The sequence below is a fragment of the Dermochelys coriacea genome, chromosome 3 (assembly GCF_009764565.3).
Source record: "Dermochelys coriacea isolate rDerCor1 chromosome 3, rDerCor1.pri.v4, whole genome shotgun sequence".
Classification (NCBI taxonomy): domain Eukaryota; kingdom Metazoa; phylum Chordata; order Testudines; family Dermochelyidae; genus Dermochelys; species Dermochelys coriacea.
In genome coordinates, this window is record NC_050070.1 from 156,232,242 (window position 1) to 156,248,263 (window position 16,022).

Sequence of the window (16,022 nt, forward strand, 5' to 3'; positions counted from 1 at the left end):
ATGTTCTGATGCTGTCGTACACTGGTTTGGGTATTTAATCCATTTCGGGGTGAAGGGGAATTGCATAAGCAACTGAATCAGAATTTAGGTCCTTGTGTGTTATTTATGACAATGTGATAAATTTTACAATATACAAAAACTAAATTAAAAAAACAACAGCAGCAAAAATAACAATAACAACAACAACAACAGCACCACAGTAATTTGAGACGCCTGAGTGTTTAACAATATAAGATAATCAGGAATCGAGGATGAAGATATTAATTCAGCTGTCAGATGGATTTTTTTTTCTCTATGTGAGTAAAAAATATGTCCGTGTGAAACTCTTCTTCAAATTTAAAATGTGATTTGTGGATTTTGAATGTATATTTGTATATTTTCAATGTATAAATTGTCAGATTTAGACTCCACCTAGACCAGCGGTGGGCAAACTTTTTGGCCCAAGGGCCACATCTGAGTATAGAAATTGTATGGTGGGCCATGAATGCTCATGAAATTGGGGGTTGGGATGTGGGAGGGGGTGAGGGCTCAGCTGGGGTGCGGGCTCTGGGGTGAGGTTGGGGGTGAAGGAGGGTGCTCCGGGCTGGGATTGAGGGGTTCAGAGGGCAGGAGGGGGATCAGGGCTGGGGCAGGAGGTTGGGGCGGGGGGAAGGGGTGCAGACTCCAGGCAGCACTTACCTCAAGCAGCTCCCAGAAGCAGCAGCATGTCCCCCCCTCCAGCTCCTATGTGGAGGCACGGCCAGGCAGCTCTGCCTGCTGCCCTGTCCGCAAGCGCTGCCCCTGTAGCTCCCATTGACTGTAGTTCCCAGCCAGTGGGAGCTGTGGGGGTGGTGCTTGGGGTTGGGGAAGTGTGCAGCTCCCCATGGCTGTTCCTACACGTAGGAGCTGGAGGGGGGGACATGCCACTGCTTCCAGGAGCCACGCGGAGCAGGACAAGCCCCTGACCCTGCTCTCCGCCTAGAGTGCCAGAGTGGGGCAAGACCCAGACCCCACTCCCCAGCAGGAGCTAGAGGGCCGGATTAAAATGTTTGGAGGGTGGGATGTGGCCCCCAGGCCATTGTTTGCCCACCCCTGACCTAGACTATTGGAAGTCAGTGTTTTGACATGGGTCCCTAGATTTTCAGTAAGGTCTCTGCTTTTTACATCTAACTTCAATAGTCATAGTCTATTAATGATCTCTATCTGAGTAACATACATGCAGTTTTGGGTAGATATGTTCAGTTATTACTGAATTACCATTGCAAGTGCTATAAGCAGAGCTCACTGCATTTTCAAAAGTATCTTGTTTACAATGACTATAGCCATTCCTCAGATGGAAGCTCCATTATTGTGATGTAAGTTAGAAAATTATTCCATTTGAGAGGAGCCACATGCAGCCTGCATTTGGATAGAACATAATAGCAGACAGTAAATAAAGTAAAATCTTGAGTAGTTTCCTTCGCTTTAACCCAATATCCATTTGCTTATTGTTTATTATTGTAAGGAATATTGTGTAAAACTGTGTTCTTGTTTTATATTTCTGTTTTTATAGTGGTGTGGTGGAATATGATGCAGAGGGCTTCACAAAGCTCACACTGTTGCTGATGTGGAAAGATTTTTGCTTCCTTGTTCACAGTGAGTAGCTGTTAACTTGTTTCCTATAAAAGGAAAAAAGGCAATCAGCTTTGATTATTTTTATTTAATGACTATGTATTTTTGATGTGGCCATCACACTTTTGAAAACACACAATCTTGACTGTGATTTGAGAATGAGGGATGATTTATGCAGATAGATCTGATTTTCTAATTTATAAAAACACCAAATGTATTCTGGGAAAGTCAGGGCCAGTTCTACCATTTTTGCTGCCCCAAGCAGTGAAAAAACCTGTCGCTGCCAAATTGCCACCCCGGACGGCAGGGGAGAGAGAAGCTGCTGCTGAATTGCCACTGAGGCCAGCGGAACGGAGAAGCTGCTGCTGCGGAAACTCTGTCGCCCCTTTCTGACTGCTGCCCTAAGTACCAGCTTGGAACGCTGGTGTCTGGAGCCGGCCCTGGGGAAAGTGCTCCAGTAACTTGCCCCAAGGTTCCAGCAGCACATGTTGGCACCCAGGCCATTAGTGTGCATAACTCAGGGGCACCCAGGCCATTAGTGTACATAACTCAGGGGTACCCAAATTCATTCATCACTTGCCACAAACCAATAAATATGTGGGTGTTTTTAGATCAAAATAATGTACACATCCATAATGTTTCTTGTACTTGTATTTTCTGAGGTAAATGAATAGAAGTTGTTGCTTTTTTTCAATTCACCCTCTAGAAAAACCTGCACCTGATCACCTTTGTTGTCCTCCTGTAGTTAGAGAGAGGACAGCCACAAGCAAGATTTTAGGACTCAGTGTGCCACAGTTGACCCTCCAGCTATGTTTTGGGCATCCTTGATGCAAACGCTTTAAACTAAGTTTGTAAATCAAGACAGCACTAGAACATGTTATGAGATTGAGGTGACTTGATCATGGCCTACAAGTATATACATGAGAAAGAGATTTCTGATAGTTGGTGGCTCTTTAGTCTAGCAGACAAAAATATAACCAGTTCCTTTGGGGCTGGGAACTAATGTTTAGACAAAGTCAGACTAGAAAGAAGGTGCATGTTTTTCACAGTTACAGTAATTAACCATTGGAACAACTTACCTATGGATGTGGTGGATTCTCCATCACTGGAAGTCTTTAAATTAAGACTTGATATATTTCTGAAAGATATGCTATAGCTCAAACAAAAGCTGAGCTTTATGAAAAAATTACTAGGTAAGGTTCTGTGGCCTACATTGTGCAGGAGATCAGACTAGATGATACCAGTAGTTCCTTCTGGCCTTTAAATGCATGAATCTTAGAAACACAGAAATATAGAGAGAATTTGGTTTGGGCAAGAGTATCTGTGCCCTGTCCTCAGACTGTCAATCATCTTACCCTTTATTTATTTATTTTTGACTAGTACTCTTCTCTGTGGTGCCATTTAGTGTAAAACAATGATAAATACCACACTGCGCCTACAATATTGTATTATGTTAGCCCTTTAGTGCCAGAATATTCCTGATTGTATTCTTTCTTTTTTCTTTAATTTGGGACTGTTTCTCCTATGGGAACACTGATGGTGGTGTCTAAATAGAAACTTGCTGAATTCAAGAGACTATAATCATTTTTGATTCTAAAGAAAACATCTGATCCTATTGTTTATGAACTCCAAAAAATTTGAAACTGGAAGTAATTCCCACTATAGCTGTAGGACTTACAGCATTAGCCAGTAAAGAAGGTCTAGTTGGACAAGTCAACCTTTTGTTACACATTCACTCACATTCCTTTCCCACTCCATGCTCTCATTGGCCAGGGGTGTCCTACTGAATGTTCCTTCACTTTCTGCATCATTCTCCCCATCTTTTTCCCCAACGCTCCCCAGCTTTCTTCATCCCTATTGTCTATAGTTTGGTTTTAAGTTGTATTAAATTAAAGTTTCCCATGGAGCTGATTTTTGTCTTGAGAGAAGAAAGCCTGGTATTAGCCCTAATAAACATTGAAGTAGCTAGGTTTCACAAGAGTCAAAATTCAAACTTCTGCTAAATGGTAGAGCAGTTTTTAATTGTTAAGTAATATTCAGAGCTCTCTACTTATGACTGTCGAGCCCTTGAGAGGTATGATTATAACGGAACAGCTTGTCACTATGAATTAGCTCCAAGGCTTTGTAAATTGTGCAGTAACTTATCTGTACAAGTCATTGCATCACTTGCTTGTTGAATAACCCACTGCATAACTTAAATAAGTTACATGTACTAAAGGATATTGCAATGAAACCTACATTTCATTTCCTGAATAAAGTAATGCAGACTTTCATCTCTTAATCACTGAAATGTCTGTGTATATTATGGTTGAATATTTATCAGCCTGACGTTAAAATGTCTAGCACAGATAGATTTAAGTTGAAAAAATATTGTACTTCATGTATTTGCTATATGGAAAAAATGTTCAGAGAATAAATAAAATATAAGTGAGAAAAATGAGGAATTGTGCAAATGTGCAGAAGGCATCGTGGCAAACCAAGTAAAAGGAATAAGATTCTTTATAAAATAGATTTGCAGCTCATGTAGACATACCTACACGGGCTTTCATCTAGCTAGCTCACTAAAATTAGCAGTGAAGTTTTGGTGGTACAGGCATTAGTGTGGGTTGCACAAATGACTATGTACCCAGGGTTCATAGAGTAAGTAGCCTGAGTTAAGTGAAAAAGTAAAGGACTGAAACTGTAAAAGGTAAATTGAATTTTAAAATAATAATACAGTGGTACAGAATACTGTACTTTACGTACACTATTCTAATATTGTATTAAAGTCTTTTTTCTGTTGACTCAGCTCAGGATTTATGTCTACTGGAACCCCCGCCTCCACTCCAGAACAGTCTCACATGATCAAAAGTACAGTATTGTGCAGTACTTATGAAATAAAGGGCTCAGTAAAGGAAGTCTGTACAGCTTGTCTTGCAATATAGGAGAGCTATCTAATTGCAGACTTTAGCAACATTTTAATCTAATCATTATGTGAGTCTGTCGAAGTCAGGTCAAACTGAGGTCACAGGAATTGTTGTTTTAGTGATTTAGTTCTAAAAGTTAATCAGGTGTTTTCAGTACATATTATGAGAGAAGAAATGAACATTCAGAGAAGTTCATGTTCATTCACTTGGGAGAGGAAGTCATTAACCAAGTTTAATGTTAATGGTGGTGTAGTTGAAGAGTAAGTCTATTCCCTTTGCTACTGTTTTATAACAATGATGTTTTTTCTTTAGTTTTGTAAATAAGATTATTCATTTTCAGAGACTTACAAGGTCTTTCTTTCCTTGGCTATGTACACATGCCTCACATTAATGTTAATGCAGATTTCATGGATGTGTGTCCAAGGTTGAATAGAACTCTGGATATAGACAGAGTGAGAATGTGTTACATAATTTTTTTGCAAAAAGAAAAGGAGTACTTGTGGCACCTTAGAGACTAACAAATTTATTAGAGCATAAGCTTTCGTGAGCTACAGCTCACTTCATCGGATTCCGATGAAGTGAGATGTAGCTCACGAAAGCTTATGCTCTAATAAATTTGTTAGTCTCTAAGGTGCCACAAGTACTCCTTTTCTTTTTGCGAATACAGACTAACACGGCTGCTACTCTGAAACCTGTCATAATTTTTTTGAAACTTGATCTTTACTGTAGATGTGCATTTAGCATCTCAACACAAATGAGATTGGTAGAAGATAGAAGGATTGGAAATAGTAATTAAAAGTATCAGTGATGAATTAGTGGTTGTTTCTTCTTATAATGGAGGATTCGTAAGGATACATGTTCAAATGGAAAGATCTTGCTTATTTGCTCCATATATGATCTTATACCAGCGAGCATGGTAGCTTCCTTCAAGTATATTGGTAGCTTCCAGCAAGTGTGTACTCTGTGGGCAATCACGTACCTTTTTGAAGCTGATGGGCACACTTGACTTGGGCAAAATGGAAAAAGCAATTAAGCTCCTTTATGTAGTAAGATAGCTGGAGCACTAGAAGTCACCACCCCAAGCACTGACCAAATGAAAGGTCTGAGCAAAAAATTAACTTTGTAAGAATGAGAGGGTTTCACTGGGAACTGATTGCAAAAGCAGGGGTTGGGGGTATTAATTTGATTTTAGCTGTATGTGTTAGAAGAAGAAAGCAGCCAGAAAAGTAAGGACAAAGCCAGAGAAACACTGATAGCATGACCCTGAGAGGAAGCTGAGAGAGAGAAATTATACTGGGCAGAGCTTTGTCTGGAAGGGAGGCTAATAACCAGCAAGGACACTGCCTGCTCTGTTTGTTCATACTGTGTTCAGAGAAACAGGTGTTTGTGTCCGTGTTTTGTAAATAAACAGGATTGCAGGAAATAAATACCTGACTCTACCATCAATTTCTCCTCCTAATGGAAACATCCTGCAAGGCCTCAAATATTGGCTAACCATTCAGACCAAAAAAGGCAACCTATTGTACTGTTTAGTGTCTGGTCATATTTGAGTCTAGCTGGCTTATTTAAAGAACTGTTGCTTTACCTTGACATGTATTACTGTTGTCCTTTGTGAAGTTGCTTCTGCAGATTCCTAGTCCAGGAGTTACATGCCCTGCCACGCAAATCAAAGAACTGTGTAAAGCAGTAAAGTCTCTAGGGGTTAGGCGAGTGGAGACATTGATTTGGAACTAAGAACATAAAAGACAGTGCACCCTCTCACAGTTATCCTCTGTCTGTCAGCAGATTTGGTCATGAAGCCAATACCTTCCTCTTGTGTGGAGTTAAATATTAGAAGCAGAGAGTGACTAGCACCGTAGGATCCTGGTCTACGACTGGGGTTCCCAGGTGCTACCACAATTCAAATAATAATAAAAATAATAATGTTAATGAGTTTGATAGTTTGGGGGCCTTGTCAATTTTTCCTCCCATGTGGGACTTGTTCCCATACCATTGGGTGCTGAAAAGAAAATAGTCTTCAAGAATTGTTCCTCCAATTCAATCAAAATATCTGCCAGCAATCGTGACTAATGGCTAAAATTCCAAGCAGATTGTCTTATGGTTCCTGCTCTCCTTGGGGTTTTGAACTTGATTGGCTCCTCCTCCTCCTCCACGGGAGGAGCCACCTTCAGCTAAATGTCTGGGAAAACAGGCAGTCATATGGCCCAGTCATCTTGCAAATGGAGGACATGGGTTACAACAGTAAGATTCTGTATTTACTTGAGATAGTTGGCACACATCTTGATGGTTCTGTGTTTTTAATTAAATATTTTAAATTTTTGTTTTATAAACTAAAATCTCTCCTGATTATTGTATGATTCTTTTTATTTTATTGTTCGTGGCGGTGTGGCTTCAAGAAGAGAGGTGAAAGGTTGTGGAAGGCGAATTTGTGGAAATGAAAGGGAAAAGGACGAGACAAAGAAAGCAAATGCACAATAATGTAGGAGCAAGACAGAGGAGAAGGGTGTGATGCACGTTAGTTAAGAGAAGGGAAGGTTCGGAAGCAGAAGGTAGTTTAAGCATAATAACAAAAACCCTGGTTTAAAAGTAAGAAGCTCAATACTGAGGTACAGTGAAGTCAGAAGTCTGTTACGGTTATGACAGGATAGCTTTCTGCTCTTAGTGACAGCTAGTCAGGAAAAGCTGGAGCTTTTCAAGGACCAATCCTGGAAAGCTGAGGCTAGCAATGGTTCCAGGAGGTCACTAGGACCAGTTCTTGGGAGTGATTCCTTGACTGTGGAGTCGGCAAAGAAGGGTAAGCTGGCAAACCAATTCCCTCCTCTGGCTACCTGCCATTTGCTCCCAGTAATGTTTATTCTTTGGTGTCTGATCCTAAAATTCACTCTTGTGTAGAGAGCATCTGTACAAAGCTTAGTCCCACATCTAAGTCCCACATAAGTCCTCACAATAAGGTTTAAGTGGAATTTACGTGCTACATAGGGCTTGAGCATGGGGTGAATGTCACCTATTGAGTTCAGTGGGAATTGCAAGTACTCCCCACCGCTAAGGATCAGGCACCTTGGTGGGAAAGTGGTTTTAGTCACAGACAAGCTACTCTGTTTCTCACTTAACTGGGTACAGTCCGAGGCTAATCCCAGAACTCAATTGCAATATTGTGGAGAATGAACTGCCCTTTTGCTACCGAGTTTCCATCATTGCCAGGTCTTTAAAGGGGCATTGTCAATCAGTTGTAGTTTCAAATTTGTATTGTATCGTAAATAATTATATAACCTCATCATTATCTATTGAGAATATTTCAGCATCACGTTCCTATGATTCCTTGCTGGATGTTAATATTCTATGAGCTGAATGACATTTTGCAGGCCTTAGTGCTTTGTGTTTGAGGCTAGTAAAGTTGAAGGCAGAGGTGGTTTGTCTCCTTTTATTCTGTTTGCCTGTGTTCATATTAGATTGATATAAAAATATGTCAATATTTTAAGTAGATTTTGTTGATAACAGCGGGTTGAGATCGGACAAATTATAAAACCTAATATGAATGGAAACCATACATAGTGAAAAGTAAATTAGATTTTAAAATTCTTTGGTTTTATGGCAGTGGTAGTAGTAGCAGAAGCAAGCATTTTTTGGTATAATGTTAGTTTCCATTGGCAGTGTCTGTCGTTTCAAGGAAACATATGTATGGTTTGCATTTTTTTGAAGTTTTTCATTTTTTTATTATATTGCTTTGGATATTTTAAAGCTCATTATTTAGTATTGCTTCATCTGCTTTGAAATGGGAATTACAAGCTCTTTAACAAGTGTCTAGAAAAGTCATCAACTTTCACAGTAGCTTCTTTTACTCTGAAAAGTGACTATGTAGAAATGTCACTACTCAACAGTGTGTCTAGACCACTACTACCATAATGAACAGTTACCTCACAAACGTTAATGAACTTTTCCTCAAAGATCACCTATGAGGTAGGGAAAATGTATTATACCTACTTTACAGGTGTGAAACTCAGAGACAGAGAGATTAAGTAAAAACAACAAGGAGTCGTTGTGGCACCTTAGAGATTAACAAATTTATTTGGGCATAAGCTTTCGTGGGATATAATCCACTTCATCAGATGCATAGAGTGGAAAATACAGTAAGCGGGTATAAATATACAGCACGTGAAAAGATGGAAGTTGCCATACCAAGTGTGGGGGTCAGTGCTAACAAGGCCAATTCAATTAAGTGGTTTCCCTTAGATCACATAGGAAATGTGCAACAGAACTGGGAATTAAATATTGATTTCTTAGTTCAGTGCCTAAACAGCAAGACTAGTTTTCCTCTCCATCCTTGCTTCCTGTGTGTATTCAGAGTTATAAATATTCACTTTCTAAGACAGTAAGCTTTTAGCTCTTTACCCTGTTATCACTACAAAGCCAATATACTTCTTGCATCAGCAACATGAAGTAAATTCCAATTGCAGAGCCAAATTCTCACCTGTTACACATGTGCCACAACTAAAGGAAGTGAGATGGCACAGATGCAATTTAGGATGTAATCTGCCAGCACTAGGGTGTGTGGAAGTTTGGGGGGAGGGATAGCTCAGTGATTTGAGCATTGGCCTGCTAAACCCAGGGTTGTGAGTTCAATCCTTGAGGGGGCCGTTTAGGGATCTGGAGCAAAAATTGGGGATTGGTCCTGGTTTGAGCAGAGGGTTGTACTAGACGGCCTCCTGAGGTCCCTTCCAACTCTGATATTCTATTCTGTGATTCTATGAAGTAACTGGAGTGGAATTGGAAGACAATTGGATTGTGCAGGAGTAATTTAGAGTATAATTTGAAAACAATGAGATTGCATGGGAGTGAAATCAGAAGAGGGTGAGGTTGCACAGATGTCATCAAGATTTTAGGAACTTTATTTCTGGTGGTGAAACGTGAGCAGAAAACAACTCATTTTGATCTTCAGCTCCCAGGCTGAGTTTGAAACACTAGCAGAAAAAACATCATTACTTGTAAACTGAGTAAAATTAATAAGGAACCATTATTAATTGACTGCCGTTTTTAAACAGACACTTGTCAGAGGAGAAACACACTTTAAATGCCTCCGTATTCTACTGAAACACTATTTAGCAACTACTCAACAAATTGCAAAGGCTTTCTCTCTCCTCTAACAGCATTAGTACCATAAGAAGGATAAATAAATGTCTCTTTTCTCCAGCAGTGGGACACCATAGTCCAAAATCTATGCTAAGTTTGAGCACAGATTTTTCTACACTGGTAGAAACCACTGCTGTACTTACAGTGCAGACTTCAAATGGCTCAAATAGGCAAGGTTCAGCTTTATAGTGCACCAGTGTTTCATCACTGCTAGGAGAAGTTGCTATAGAAACTGGTGCACCAGAAACAATACAAAGAAGTGGAAACCAGAGGAGGAAACCGTTGGGAATTTAAAAAAAAAAGAGAGAGAGACAGAGAGAGAGAGAGATGAAGAAAAGTCATTAACACGTGGCTTGCACATGACAGACAGCAACTCTCCCCTGCCCCCCTCCAATCCCACTGGAGAGAATTATATAAGAATTAGAGACAGAGAGACCTATTAGGTTATCCATTCCGTTTCCCAGGGGCCAGTGCAAGATAGTGTCATTTGGTACATTTTCTGGTATTTTGTCCAGTCTAGCTTTTAAAAGTCCAAAGCAGTAAGGTTTAATGGAGATGGAGGATAACGTCACTCAAAAGATAGAAGTGATTATAAAGCATTTGCCAGGTTAGTTTTACAACATCCTATCATATGCTTTCCTTTTATTACTGGAGACTGTTTGAACAGACTCTTAATTTGTGCTGTGAACTATTTCCCATATAAGACTAAACAAAGCATACAGAAACTCTGTTTGAAGGACATATTTTAAATTTATCGTTTTCACAAGCTGGAGGGCACAGTCTTTCTAAAAAGTCATCCCAAATTGCACTGCGATTATTTTGTATTATAAGAATGGGGTAGTAAAAAACCCAAAGTTCAGCAGATCTACCACTAACAATAAATAAGGTAAAAGCTATTCAGTGGAACTGTTTGTGTCTTTCTTGGAAAGCCCCTTTGAAGTATATAACCTCTTCTGGTTTGTGTAGCCCATAGAGCTAACTTTAGCATTTGTTTTATTCAGCAGTAATGCAAGGAACCTACAGGCCTGTATCTTGTAAGAAATTGGCTTCAGTAGTTAGCATAAGACTTGAGGCCCATGAATATTGACACAGATAAATGGTCCAACCATCACCCCTAAGTTTTGGAGAACGGGAAATGGAGTGTGGAAGGGTGAATTTTGTTCCTAACAACATCAGCAAACCACAGGAACATGAACTAACACCAGCTTCTGGATAGAACATCCACTGTTATCCGACCACAAGAGTGCCATGGCAACAAGTTGACATATATGATAATAAATTGAGATAATTAATATGTTAATCTATAGGAGAATGACACCCCAATATTAGTAAGATGAGGAAATACAAATGAGGAAGACAAGAGAAACCTTACTGGTTTAAAGTGTTTGTGACTTTGCTAAATGTATTAATAAACTATTGTAAATATAGAAGGGTTCCTACAGTGTGAGTATTGCAACTGTGCACATCAGGGTTCTCCACTGTACTGTAATTTTAATAATACTGGACCTGATCTTGGGACAAGAACCTGTTAAACCTCAAAGTGATAACTGAGAATTCTTAAGTAATCAATATAATTAATACATAGTCATTAGATCAGGCTAAATTTGACAAGGACAGAATAGTGTTTTGGCATTGTGGCCTTGTCTAATCTGATGCTTTCTGTAAAGTTTTGCTCCATTGCACTATTACTAGTGCTGCTCTCCTACTGATGGGAACAGTGGGAACTCTAGTGTAGACAAAGCACTGGTATTTTTACCACCATGTCATCTATCTCTGGTAGGTGGCCAAATAGCAAGTGTGAAAAATCAGGATGGGGTGGGCGTAAGAGGCACCTATATATGACAAAGCCCCGAATATCAGAACTGTCCCTATAAAATCGGGACATCTGGTCACCTTAATCTCTGTGCAGATCAAATCTAGATGACACAGTAGTAAAAATGCTAGTGGTCACCAATGCCTGGTCTACACTATAACTCCCATTGTTACTACCACTGGTAGGAATTTTAAGAAAAATCTCAGTATAGACATGGCAATGGCAAAACGCTGTTCAGTCATTCTCAAACCAGAAAGAGTTTCACACTTCTGAAGAACAGTTTTTATAGGAGATGCATAAATTCCAGGCTCAGTGTAATCCACAAGATAAACAAGTTCAAACTCCATAATATGCAGAAATAGTTTATTCCAACATAAGTCATTGTTTCCGTTATTCAGAAAGACACGGGCTATGGAAAAACATTATAATCAAAAATAACCACTTCTGTATTTTAGACTTTTAAGTTGGCCTTCTGCAAAGATGCTATATGCAGTCATAAGAGATGTTTGGGGAGGGACAAGTTGGATGGCTCAAGGTCTTCAAAATGGGATATATAGCCTTGCTCTTCTCAGTCACCAGTTCAAATCTAGCTGAGGTTTATAGTGATTGAAAGCCATTCCTGTCCAATATGAAAAAGAGTTAGAGGCCTTTGTCCATTTCAAAAGAAGCATGTTTCCATCACAATACACACCATCGAAGTTGTCATTAGTTGATCCTTTGCTCTCAGTTTTCACAGAGAGGCCAAGAACTGAATGAGCATACAGCACTAACCTTCTGCCCCAGAGGTACCTGGCTGGATTAAAGCTGACCAAGGCAAAGATTCACCAACATTTCCCCCACCCCCACCCCCAGTCTTTCCATTCCATTAGGCTGTCCATAACCCCTCTAGCAAATTCACCTTCTGAGCCTTTCACTGGACTCCTGGCCTACTTCCTAATCCTGAATACTTGATCTTCGTATCAACTGAGGCAGGAAAATTTCACATGGTTGTAAGGGTCCACCATTTCACAGAACTTGTTTCAGGATTGGGTCCTCAATGAGTAGTAGTCTTCCTTCTCTGTCATTATTAAATTAATGCTCCAGCATGATGCTAGGGGGTATGAATTTGAGACAGAATGTAAATCCTGGATATTGCCAACATACAGTTATTAAAGGGACTCCACTTAAAATGACACACTTCTGATTTTTTTAACCTTCTACTTTTGTTATTACACCTAAGATTAATATACAACCCAAAGACTTAAGAGAAAGCATACATTTTTCTCTCTTTTTCAGTTGCACTTGGTACATTTGACAGCACTTTGTGTATAATCAATTTCATTCTTTCAGCTGGAAAGGCAATCAGTTCCCCATGTTGTCTGCATGCATCTTTCACACAGCAACAAGAGAAAGAAAATCATTTTTCAAAATAATAAAATGTGATTACAAAAGCACAAAACTGGTGGGGGCCTCGGGGGCATGTGGAGCACCATGAACTGCTTTTAATTCACTTTTAAAATCTACTGGGTTGCAGATTTCCAGCTGAGAGTGTTCCTTTGAAGATCCTATGGACCTTCTGCAGCAGAAGGGATGTTAGTCCTAATATATTTACCAAATTCTAATCCAGGTGTCCCTACAGACTTAATTTGCCCCAGTAATTTCAGTTTAAAGTTATTCTTCATTCTTTCTCTTTCTCCCTTAAAAATATTAGCACGGTGGTGTCGCTGACATAGAATGGCTGATGCATTTCCAACCAATTGATAAGTTCACTTCATTGGTTGACAATGATTCCTATACTTATGGACCAGATTCACCCCTTCAGTCTGCACTTTGAATCAGCAGAATTTAGGCTACAGGTTTTCAGCAGCAGAAAGCCAAGGGAGGAGTGGTGGGATACAGTAGCCAAACAACTATAAACCCTGATCCACTGAGGGATCTTGACCCAACCACCGCAAAGCCAAACATGCTGGTAACTAGGACAGGTCAGACCATTCAGGAGGTGCACTAAATCAGCAGATCTCTTATAGAGCCTTCACTGGTGGAGCTCCCACAAGAACTTCATGGAAGCTGCTTTCTTTAGTAAAACCCAATTGGAGGAGGTGCAATGGTACCATCACCTGCCTTCTCCCAGTGGTGAACGCCTCCCCTGGTGTAACTGTCCTAACCTATGCAGAGGATACAATGTTCATGTCCCTGCACCCATGGTCTGAATCTGGTCCATGGTCTGTAAGAACATAAGAATGGCCATACTGGATCAGACCAAAGGTCCATCCAGCCCAGTATCCTGTCTACCAACAATGGCCAATGCCAGGTGCCCCAGAGGGAGTGAACCTAACAGGTAATGATCAAGTGATCTCTCTCCTCTTTCATGAGGAAAGGTATTGTATACAATTCACGGTGTTATTGGATAATGTTACATATTTTATCCTTTAAATGTTACCTGATTCTTACAAGGAAATATACATATATAACATATCAGAACAGATGCAGGAGTAAATACTAAACAATTATCACTACAAGGATCTAGCCAGTACCAGATCAGCTCACCAGGTATGTTTCTTATATACCTCAAATAAAGTGTATGTGTTTATACCTCTTAAAAAAATTCAAACTCTTAGTCAGTCATTAATCTCATATGGGTGGTAGACTGTCTACATAATCCCCAGTGCTTCTGTGTGTTACTGTTCTCTCTACCAGAACAGAAGTGCATTTGTATTTCTGATCTCCACCCACTGTAGGAGGTTTCATTCCCTCATTACATACTGTATGAAAGTATGGAGGTGGAACAATCCTTTCAATGAAATGTGATAGAATGAAGTCATTCCAGCCCAATGTCCAAAACATAAATGAATGCTTAGCCCTTTTCATTGAGCTTCCCAACACTCTGGTGTGGTATGTATGCTGGCATTACTAGCCCCATTTTACAGCTTTGGAAACATATTGCTCTAACAAATACTAAGTGCTTTTGTCTGTATGAACAGTTAGACTGAGGCAAGTTGGCATGTGAATCAGTCCCATGCTAGACTGCGCAGACTGATTGACATGTGTTAACAGCTCATTAAGGCCTGGTCTACACTACAGAGTTAGGTCGACGTAAGGCCGTTCACGTTGACCTAATTCTGTAAGCATCTACACTAAAATATAGCTCCCACCGATGTAACTCGCCCACTATGCCAACTTAATAACTCGACCTTCATAAGAGGCATAGTGGTTAGGTAAACACAGTGTCAGTGTAGGCACTGCGTTGCTCACGTCGACTGTTGCTGCCTTTCAGAAACAGTCCCACAATGCCCCAACACTGGCAGTTAAATTGGTGCAGGTGCTCCTGGTGAGGGAGCGCACCACCAACACACAGAGCGTAATGTGAACAATTCCATTACTGTGGTGGCTGTATGTCAACATGACTTAGGTCGGCTTAATTTAGTAGTACATTTGCAGTAAGAATTTGAGACTTGCCCACTATGTAGGAAGTCACTGTTAAGAGATGTTCCGCTCTTGCTCAGACCACTAAACTACACTACTGTCTCTGTCTTTAAAAAGTTAGATAAATATCAAGAATTGATTTCTTTGGTAGCCATGTTGTCAAGTATACAGAATATCTCCCATTCCTTCTCATAGTATTTAACACAGAAGTAATTTTTTCTTTTGTCCTTAGCTACAATATTGCTGAGGCAGTCATGTTCCTGTGTTGTACTGCAAATTCTTTACAAATAGGTAATGGGAGGGTTCCTGTCAAATATATGGTAGAGATAAAAGATAGGGTGAAACCACTCCTGTTTCTTTTTTTATGGTCTGAGTACCTTATCTTTTCTTTGAGATTTATAAATGTGGGAGACAAGTGCAGCCTGGAAGAGGGGGCTGGAAATGTGAATTGGGGTATTGTAATATAAAACAAATTCTGGGTTGCTTATAGATAGGAAATTATTAATATATCGGACGTGTTCTTTAAAAGAGAAAAAGTGTTTCCTCTCCTTTTTGTCTGTGGTTTATTACCTTGCTTGCAAGATAGCACTGAAATGAAAAGGTCTACATAGGACCCTATTGTTACAACTTTAGATGTACATAGTTTCTAGAAAAATAACCTTCACCTGCACTGCCCGTGGGGGCACACTTTACAGTTCTGTAAGTTAGTAATGAATCACTCTGTTTCAGTGACTGACTTTCATAGTCTATTTCGTGTTTCACAATCCAGGGTTTGTTTATAATGTTTCTTATTTTGCAGGTAAAATATACAAATACTCAGGCTCAATCTTTACTTTAAAATCTAAATTTAAGCCCTAGGGAGGGAGGACAGTTATTTAAAGAGGTGCATAGAGGGATAACAGTGGGTAAGGAGATGAAATAAGGGGAAAGTGTAGACTGGGTCTAAGGAAATTGATACAGATTAAGCAGGGGTGCACAGAGGTTTTTGGAGGCCTGGGACAAAATCTGAAACGGAGGCATCCCCACCCTTCCAAAAAATTACCACTCATGGGAGGCCCAGGAGGCAGGGGGTTGGTTTGGAGAGTGAGCCAGCCCACAGTCATGCTGCAGCAGTGTCTCAGCTCCTGTCCCATGCAGCTGGGCCCCACTCCCCACTCCAGATATTGCAACCTGGTATGCAAAAA

General features: G+C 40.1%; 1 protein-coding gene across 11 annotated transcripts in view; it reads left to right on the forward strand.

The window, feature by feature from the left end:
• The window catches only part of BABAM2 (BRISC and BRCA1 A complex member 2), a 309,223-nt gene that overhangs the window by 251,981 nt on the left and 41,220 nt on the right, over positions 1–16,022 (forward strand). For all 11 annotated transcript variants that reach the window (XM_043511627.1, XM_043511630.1, XM_043511626.1 and 8 more), the window contains one exon: positions 1,532–1,614. In XM_043511627.1, the coding sequence (XP_043367562.1) occupies positions 1,532–1,614 (83 nt within the window). The remainder of the gene's footprint in view (positions 1–1,531; positions 1,615–16,022) is intronic.